The following is a 10,193-nucleotide window of genomic DNA, read 5'->3' on the forward strand; positions in this document are numbered from 1 at the left end:
ATGAAGAGCCACAAGGAATGGGCAAATAAATTAAAACTGTCGTCTTTTTTCTTTCAAACAGAATTTATATTTTGATAAGAAATCGACAGATTACGGTAGGAACTGTACGTATTATGTGTTCCTTCCGATCCTCCATGGTTAAGAGTTCCGGTTTGACAGACTCAAAGATCGTATTCCATATGAAGCGGCGCTATACGATCTTTGGCAGCCTTAGCTCACTACATGTAGCTGACTGAAATGTGAAAGGACAGAAAAACCGGTTAGCTGTTAGTGCAATGGCCAACGTACGGGAATCATGTCATTGTGTGCGCATACAAGATCTACCAGAGGAGATTTTGGAGAGAATTATGTCCTTTCTTTCGCCATATAATGACTGCAAAAATGCGTCGCTGGTATCGAGAAAGTGGCACCGCTTGATGCAAGGTACACCGTGCAGCCAGCTAGCTGGGTAGCCCGTTTTACTGCAATCTCATATTTGTTGTCCTCCCTCCGGAGTTGTTCATCTTATAAATGGATTTTCATTCAAAGGTACATCCTCTCAGGATGGACCAATGAAGTACTCAAAATGGGCGGCTGGGCCTGTGGGTAATTCCAGAAATGGGGTTCATTACCATTAGCACCCAGTTTAATAAGGAAACAAAGTCCACTTTCTCAAACTAACTAACCAACATTTTGACCTTAAGGAACCATTACTCAATCCTGATAGGTATAGTTTTGTAAATTTTGACAATATTTAAGTAAGAAAACTTCAAATCTTTTACCCAAGTTTGGCAAAAGACAACCACACAGGGTACAGTCCACTAATTCAAGCCCCATTGAAAACTGTGTAAAATCAGCACTGTTCAGGGCCCAATAACATGCAAGCCAACATCCCTGAGATTTCTGAAACACAAATGAAATGCTTGTCTGGTCATCAATCTTTCAATTTCTTTCCATTTTTTTGTGGGTTAACCAATTACATTTTTAATTATTCCCACAAAACAAAATCACCCCCAAAAAGTGATTTTTCCGAAGTTTGATTGCAGCCATTTTTCAAGTGGCAACCCTCAACTTTCTCGGGCACTTTTAGGACCATTTTTCAACCGTTGTTTTTAGCTATTTTCCTCTCATATGAAAGCTCAAAGACCCAGGACGTTGATCCTGGCAAGGATTTACACAATCTCACCATTTTGGGGGCCAAACAATCTCCTTGTTCAAAAGATACTGTGGGGCACTTTTAATGTTAATGAGCTGGCCAGAAATTCTCACTTGATTTAGTGGTCTGCACCCCTCAGTCGAATCATGCCATTTTGTTTTTCGTCTGGTTACCCAACTCAGGCTGTTTGGATTCATCAAAAAAATCTCCATCCAGGTCAAGGCACCAGACTACATTCGCTTATTTGTCGTTCACAACTACATGTACCTTCGGGGCGGTCGTGTATACTGCCGTTATACCCAAACATTTCTCTCAAAACCAAAAGCCCTGTTCTCTTTTCTTTCTGATATGTAAGAGCTTATCACCAACAACTTGTTTAGATAAGTTACTTCGAAACGAAGAATTTGTCCCCTTATAATAGGAACAGGGTGCTAAAGGTAATGAACCCCCCAGAAATTAGGTGTCCAAAAGTGTGAATTTTTTGTGTCCCTGTTAGTGTTACATCTGGTATTTGTTATTTTCTGGGGGGTTCATTGCCTTTAGCACCCTGTTCCTATTATAAGGGAACAAATTCTACTTTTTCAAAACAACTTCCCTGAACAAGTTGTTGGTGATGTCCTCTTTCATATCAGAAAGAAAAGAGAACAGGGCTTTTGGTTTTTGGTAAGAGCATGGAGGAATAAAACACACCCCTCCATGGTAAAAGGCAGTGTACATGACCACCCCGAAGAGCTGTGAATGTGAATGACAAATAAGCGAATGTAGTTTGATTCCTTGACTTGGATTGAAATTTGTTTTGATGAATCCAAAAAGTCTCAGTTGGGTTACCGGACGAAAAATTAAATGGTGTGATTCGTTGTCTTTTGCTGAACTCGGGTTAAAAATGTGCAATTTTCTTGCTTAAATATTGTCAAAATTTACCTAAACTAGGCTGATCAGGATTGAGTAATGGTTCTTTGAGGTAAAGATTTTTTCAATTTTATTGTTTTCACATAAAGGCTATCAAAAAACATTTCAAATCCAAAATCATTGATTTAAGCAGCGGTAAAAAGGTATGAAATACATACCTAGGTACCCCACCTACATTTACGGTGTACCTACCTAGACCTACTACAGTAACTACACAAATGATTAAATCCTCCGATACATGCATACGTACTGCTCTGGGTATGTGCATGGCCACTACTCACCTACATGTTTCATGTTGCTAAAATAAATAATAAATAATGAAAAAAGCCTCATGTGTTTCCAAAATGTTCTGGACACAAATCTAAAACTTTCATTCTTATGGTTTTTAACAGCGATAAGAAAGCGATGGCACAAAATGTGAAAATTAGCTCGGAAAATTTGCAAGCATTTACTTAGAAAACACGTGTAGGTTTTTTTCAGACAAGTCTCATTGGTTTGTGCATAGGGGCATCAAGTGTTATCCATACATGTATATGGAAATCTTTCCCTCAAAATTTGAATCAGATTCAACATTGTGCTGAACAGTCCTACGCTTAAACTGGAAAAAGATTTGAAATGTCCATGCTTTGTGAAAAGACGGTGGATATATACATGTTGCCGTCGCTGACAAATTCATCTAAATGGTATTTAGCCTTCTACAAGTAGACAGTGCCCTCTTTCAAGTGTACATGTAGACCACCTGTCATTTCAAGGTTGCATTGTCTAGTGGCATACACGTCTTGAGATACATGTACATGTAGCATGACACATACAGTAGTTCACCGTTAAGTACACACATGTACATGTATATTGTTTAACGTTCTTTAACTTTACCATGCTCTGAGTATGGGATCTACATGTATGCATTTTATCCCGGTCCGGTTCCCAGACCAACAAGATAGATACATGTACTTTATTTTTCGCCTGTTCAAGAATCGGGAGTGAATATAGTGAATCAGGGCAGTAAATGAACCAATGCAAGTCACAACCAGGAAAGAGTCAAGGGAAATTGCATTGACACTATATTATTACATGTACGATGCAGTGCTTAAGTTGATAATTAGGCCTACATGTAACTGATAAAGGGTGACAGTGTAGTCTTACAATGTACGTTGCAAAAACATTAAATTCTCAATTATGTTAATATTGTTGCTTTCATTTATCCATTTCAGAATTCTTGAGTTCGTACATATTAAAATATGTAATTTGCATTTCCATTACTTCCCACACTTCTTTTTTTTTGCAGGTGTCACTAAACAGAGGCAGCAGGCCTTCTTTCATGCTGCTAGATCAGGGTCTCTGACATGGTCTCATAAAGAATATTCAGGCAACTCTTTGCTTGCCAGATGTATGCACAGTGCTTGCTTTGTGGATGGCATCATGTACATGTTTGGAGGGATGATACCAGCTACTGCAAATACACATAGTGGCACCTGTTTCTGTGATTTGCAAATGTTGGATTTAAGGGATAGAACATGGACAAGGCTGCTGGCTACAGGTGGGAACAATATTGTCCCCTCTCCTTATTGTAGTATGAGTTGTAGTGTGGGGCTGAGTCAATTTGAATAATTCACTATTTGAATATTCGACCTTCAATTGAATATCTGAATATTGGGTTGTACCATCCAGCAGATTGTTAAAGAACAATCCATATAGAAAATGAGTTGCAGTTATGCATTAAATTGTACATTTCAATCACTGTAATAGCTTCTCCCGTGTGGGAGTGTCTCCAGCCACGAACGATACTTCTTGTTTTTTAAAATTTTGTAATGAATAAATTAATTTTTGAATCTTTGTAAGATTTTTGTCGCTTTTGTTTGAGTCCACTTGAAACAAGCCTCCACAGTACAATTTTTCTCATTGAAAATAAAAGTCTAACTTCGTTTTCCTGAATTTTGCATTCAAATACAGTGTATTCAAATTCAGAAAATAATATTCGAATATTTGATACTTGATCAAATATCCGGATAATCGGCACAGCCCTATTATAGTGAGGTTAGTGAAAAGTTTCAGGTTAAAAATCTTGTGTTGTAACCAATAGTATCACTATTTATAGTGTTATTCATATTTATTTTGCCATGCTGTCTGTGCAACAAATACATGTACATGTACTTGTAAAAGAAATATGTACTTCTGCATGTGTTCAATTTGACACTGGCAAGGTTACTATATAGCGTGCGTTGTCTGGAAAGAGGTTTCATAATTGAAATTTGATTCTCTTTGATATTTTAGTTTATGCTTTAGTTTGGAAACATGCACCAACTGCACTAAGGAATAGAAAAGACTATGTACCGGGTAGTATATATTCACCACTTGTGATGAAATCTGTGTAGTTTTTGTCTTCATGATACATGTAGGTCAATACCCTTCTCCAAAGGCTGGAGCCTCTATGGTCCATCACAGTGGATCTCTGATACTCTATGGTGGATGGGCCCCTCCAGTTCCCAACCCTCCTCATCAACCTCCCATAGTCTTCAATGATCTTCATATGTATGACATTACTAGAAATCACTGGAGGGCTGTAGTGACTAGTGTCTCACCACCACCACTAGCCAATCACAGAGCCAGCCTACTGGGTGATTTGATGATTATCTTTGGTGGGAGTAGTGGAAGTAGAAAGAAGTAAGTAACTGTGTATATTTTGCATTTATGACCACATTGGAGACTGTGAGAATGCTGAATGTATGTAATGGAAGCTGTTTAAATGGATGGAAACATCAATGAATTAAGACATAAATTGATTGTCAATGCTGTAAATTTATTCAACTACAACTACTGACATGCCCAACTACAACTATTGACATGTGCATGGCAGGGCTGAGTCAAATCAAATTATCCACTATTAGAATATGCGACCTTCGATTCGATCGAATATCCAATTATGTGGTAGTATGGACCGGCAGATTGTTGGCGAACAAACCATACACGAAATCAGTTGCAATGGTACATGATAATCACTATAATAGCCTCTTATACATGTACAGGAGTATTTCCAGCCACAAGTTATATGTAGCAAGATTTAAGAGACGAACAAAGCTGTTGAAAATATCTATTCCTTTTAAAATTTTTAATGAATAATTTACTTTTGAATCGTTGTAAGATTTCTGTCACTTTTCATTTGATTCTGCTTGAAACAAGCCTCCGTAGTGCAATTATTTGCATTTAAAACAAACAAAAATTCTCCCTTTTCATGAATTTTGCATTTGAATATCCAAATTGGGAAAACAGTATTGGAACAAGGGAATAAATAGATGCTTGGCTGATCTTTAACGTTTATGACTGGGAATAATTAGGTGCTTGGCTAAACATGTATTTATTCCCATTCGTAAATACCCTTATATTTAGAGTCAAAAGAAGTCAACATATGATGGGTTTAAAATTATTTTGTTCTAAAATTTTACTTTAATTTTCCAAAACACCACCTTCTTTTTCATGGTATATATATTTACATGTCCAATAGAATCCCCTTCAATAAACTTGGCGCTCACGTAGTGCGTTGTGCACACACGTAGCGCGTTGTGCGCACACGTAGCGCGTTATGTGCACATGTAGTGCGTTGTGCGCACACGTAGTGTGTTGTGCGCACACGTAGTGTGTTGTGTGCACACAAACTTCTGACCAATCTGATCCATGTGGCAGTACATGATTTACACAGCGGACACCATCACTTCTCAGCCCCCAGGCTTTATCAAATGTTAATAGACAGTCATGTGACTCATGTCGACCAATAGGAATAGAAAACTGTCCCAGGTATTTATGAATATTTTATAAACGATCAAATATTCATATATTTGGATATTCGGCATAGCCCTATTACATGGTGAACAACTTTTTAGATGGACGAATCAAGAATTTTAGAGTTGAGTCCAGATTCCAGGTTAACACAATCTGAAAGTGTGAGGGAGACTACTTTAAATGTCCAGGATGACTGACTGCATACATGTATGTGTAGTTACATTGTTGAGAGATAAAAGTCTTGCATATGTAATTCATGAGGCGAAATGTACACTTCATTTTCTTCTTTATCATGAAAGCATAACTAGATACCAAACCTTCGAGTCATAGTTTGTGCAATAAATGTTACGTTTTCATGATTGTCAAACTGACACCAATTTGATCTAATTTTTCTGTCGAATTCCAGAGAAAATGATGTGTGGGTATTTTCACTTAAAAGCATGACTTGGAACCGGATGGAGATTGATGGAAAGAAGCCACCTGCTCGTGACAAGCATATACAGGTTTGACAATATCTGTAAAATCATAATTTTGTTAACTCAAATTGGCTCAGTAGTCTCATACATGTAACTTCAGCAGTGGTAGTGGCATTTTGCTTAGTGTTCCTCAAATAACACCAATAGTAGACACTAGAAAGCATGGTAGAGAGATACACATTGTACCGTGTATTCCCTCAGAATCGCAACAATGGGAGACACAAAATGAAATGGAAGAAAGAGACTGCACATCCTTCGGAATTGAAACAATGGTACATACAAGAAGGCATGGTAGAAAGAGACTGCACATCCTTCGGAATTGAAACAATGGTACATACAAGAAGGCATGGTAGAAAGCGACTGCACATCCCTTACAGTTGAAACAATGGTAAATACAAGAAGGCATGGTAGAAAGAGACTGCACATCCCTTACAGTTGAAACAATGGTAAACACAAGAAGGCATGGTAGAAAGAGACTGCACATCCCTTACAGTTGAAACAATGGTAAACACAAGAAGACATGGTAGAAAGAGTCTGCACATCCCTCAGAATTTCAACAATGGTAAATACAAAAAGGCATGGTAGAGAGAAACTGCACATCCCTCCGAATTGAAACAATGGTAAACACAAGAAGGCATGGTAGACAGAGACTGCACATCCCTCAGAATTTCAACAATGGTAAACACAAGAAGGCATGGTAGAGAGAGACTGCACATCCCTCAGAATTTCAACAATGGTAAACACAAGAAGGCATGGTAGAGAGAGACTGCACATCCCTCAGAATTTCAACAATGGTAAACACAAGAAGGCATGGTAGAGAGAGACTGCACATCCCTCAGAATTTCAACAATGGTAAACACAAGAAGGCATGGTAGACAGAGACTGCACATCCCTCAGAATTTCAACAATGGTAAATACAAGAAGGCATGGTAGAGAGAGACTGGAGATTCCTCAGAATTGCAACAATGGTAAACACAAGATGACCTCATGTACACAGAATGTTAAATAATATTTTTCAGGCTGTTTCTGCATGTACATATCCGTAGATTGTTTACCTTCTAGAAGTAGTAGCTGTCACACGTTATTCATCGAGAAAGACTAGAAGAGTACATAAAAGCATCAGTACGAGTCATAACCCCTCACTTTATCTTTAAGGTCGAGTTCAGATGGGCCCGTTCTTGACACAGGTTTCTTGTTCTCGCGCTCGAACAGCGGAAACACGACTCAAGAACACTGTTCTTGGAACAGGATCACACACTACCTCCTCATCAGGGTATTACGAAAACACACAGAAAAACTCATGAGTTTTTTATTTTTGAACAGCTGCAAAATGTAGAGAGATGGCTTACAAAGCTAGAGACAAACAGGGAGTTTTGCAAAATTAACATCAATAATTTTCCGTGACACAAAAAGAATTTTCCTGTTTAAATAGAAAAGAATTCAGCCTAGTTATCCAAACATTAACCCTCGAAAAACGTACTTGAACGCCGCCATATTGAATGTTGCTTGTCACTAACTATCAGCGACAACCGGTTGTATGTTCCTGGCGTTCGAGCAGCCGACCCTACAACAATGAATCAAGCTGTTCGTGAACATACGAGAACAGGCCGCCCGAACTCAGCCTAAGAGAGTCCCATTTCCATGCAAGGATGGACTCAAATTAGTGGGAGGGGTTTTCAATTTGTCTCTTTCAGGTTGAGTTAGATGATGGCCACATCTTGATTATAGCAGGACTTGGGAACCTTGATAAGGTGAGTTTTGTATAAGCGAAACACAATATTGCTTTGTTTCTCATTAAAAGCAGCATTTGGTCTTTTGCAAAAGCAAACTCGATCTAATTGTAATTTCCTTTGTTTGGGTTATTCCATTAAATTCAGTTAGAATACCATTGATATCGTCAAAATGAACAATCAGCAGTTCAAAGTGGTCTGTACTGAAAAACACTTTCATCCTCAAATTTATGTTGTACCTGTACATTGTTTCATCAGGAACTCCATGATGTTTGGATGCTTGATATAAGTGAAATACCATGGTGTTGGAGAGAAATCGAAGTCAAAGATAAAGCACATGCAGCTCCAAAGATGTTCTGTCATGCAGCTTGCAAGGTAAGGATGTAACAGGGATTTGCTGTCATGCAGCGTGTCAGGAACTCAGCCATGTGACTTTCAAGGTATAACAGTAAACATGCAGCTTGCAGATAAAGAAAAGCTCAGGTGATGTTCCACTGTAATTACTGGATTTCTGTTTATACTTGTGGTTCACGGCGGTTGGATGACCTACATATACTGTTCCATGATTCCTTCTCAAAGGCTCTGTTTAAAAATTTTGAGCCTGTAATTTAGAAGGCACTTTTCTAAAAGGTATTGCTTAGTTTGGATCTCAGTGATATTTCTTCAACTTGGCAAACACTTCTTTGCAGATTGATGAGTGTGTTGTATTCTTCAGCTGCTCACGTACAAGTTCCAATTCATGTAGGAACTTATCATCACAGATGTCAACACAGTTCAGGCATCGTCAACTCAGGGATCATCCGTCCCCAGCGAGTCAGTCCCATCATTCAACCAAGTTAAGAGGTGTTGAGACAGGATCTCTAAAAGACCTACACCCTCAAGTCAAACGTCTCTGCAACAAAACAAATGAAAACAGTAGCCAAAACTCTGAAATGAATGATTCAAATCTTTTATCAGTAAGAGATAGCAGTGCTCACACTTCCAATGACTCTATTCCAGTTGGTTGCCCATGCTCTCCAGGGTGCACATGTAAGACTCCAGTGACATTTAAACTTAGCCCAGTGGAATGTAGGATAGCACCCAATAACCTTGGGTTTTCTTCACCATTGCCCTCCAGCATTTATCATGGCGAACAACAGTATGTTCTTGATATTAGTAGAGCAGTGAATGCCTCTCAAGTGAGGTGGCTTGAAATCCCAGATCAGAATGTTGAACATATTCCTGAGGCTCTTTATCCATCCATGTGTGTTGGCAGAGCTCAAGTCATACGCTTTGGAGGATTTCACCTGGATAACAGGTGTCCACGAGCTATAAATAACCAGTACTATGCATACTAATTTCATTAAATGATGTATTTGCTAGCAGAAAAATAGTGCGGGAGGGGGAAGTCTTGCAGAGTTCTTTTCCTGCATTCCACCTGTATTAAGCTTTTCTTTCAAGATGAGGTGTTGAGGAATGAAGCCCAGGCGAAATCAATTTGCTACAAAGTGCATTTGTGTTTCTATTTTCATTTACGTGTAACAAAGGTGCCATTTTTGGGCCATTACATTTTGTAAGCAACCTTTAAAAATGAAGGAAAGTTTTGGTTGCAAACATCACCACCTTTTTGAAACCCAATGAGCTTTGATACTGTTGGGGCACAGGATGCAGTTTGATCCTTTTAGTAGGAATTGTGGGACCTCACCAACAGTGTACATATCTCATTAAATACTACCCGAGCATAACTCAAGAGTGCCATTATTAAAGATACTGTGACATGCTTGTAGTCACATTTGCTTTGAACTAAAAGGTTACACATATTGCTGTTATTTTGGATATTTCCCTAATTTACCTCTATATTTCGGCAGTTCAGAAATTGTTGAAAGAGAAAAAAAAGATAGTGCAAGGCGTGTCCTGTGATCTGTTATTCCTAAATTTGGTGCTAACTTCATGTTTATTATTCTTGTTTCACTGGAACATTTGGATGAGCGAATATTCAAAGCAAACCATATAGGTGACCCACAATACACTGTCAACACTTGGTAAAAAGAATAATGCATGCATTTAGTTTTGTCAGAAATGTTCAATAAAGATTTCAATCAAGTTGGCTGCTAAGATGACGTGTAAATTTCAAATGTCTTTTCAAGGTTATAGTTCTATTAAAAGTGAAATGGGGATCGTCTGATCTGT

The 10,193-nt window shown here is 38.4% G+C and overlaps 1 protein-coding gene across 3 annotated transcripts; it reads left to right on the forward strand.

The window, feature by feature from the left end:
• The first annotated feature begins 78 nt into the window (after positions 1-78).
• Positions 79-10,118, forward strand: LOC110979095 (F-box only protein 42-like). 3 transcript variants are annotated; one of them, XM_022234622.2, is made up of 7 exons: positions 79-423; positions 3,330-3,581; positions 4,441-4,705; positions 6,225-6,321; positions 7,989-8,045; positions 8,283-8,399; positions 8,714-10,118. In XM_022234622.2, exons 1-7 carry the CDS (start codon positions 276-278, stop codon positions 9,359-9,361), a joined length of 1,584 nt encoding a protein of 527 aa, XP_022090314.1. In that variant the 5' UTR covers positions 79-275; the 3' UTR covers positions 9,362-10,118. The 3 variants fall into 3 exon arrangements, with proteins under 3 accessions (XP_022090314.1, XP_087003693.1, XP_022090315.1); XM_087147567.1 differs by having other exon boundaries at positions 311-448; XM_022234623.2 differs by having other exon boundaries at positions 393-528.
• The last annotated feature ends 75 nt before the right edge of the window (positions 10,119-10,193 follow it).

This window comes from Acanthaster planci, linkage group LG16 (assembly GCF_054643075.1).
Source record: "Acanthaster planci isolate LZ-2023a linkage group LG16, COTS_SCS, whole genome shotgun sequence".
In the NCBI taxonomy this organism is placed as follows: Eukaryota; Metazoa; Echinodermata; class Asteroidea; order Valvatida; family Acanthasteridae; genus Acanthaster; species Acanthaster planci.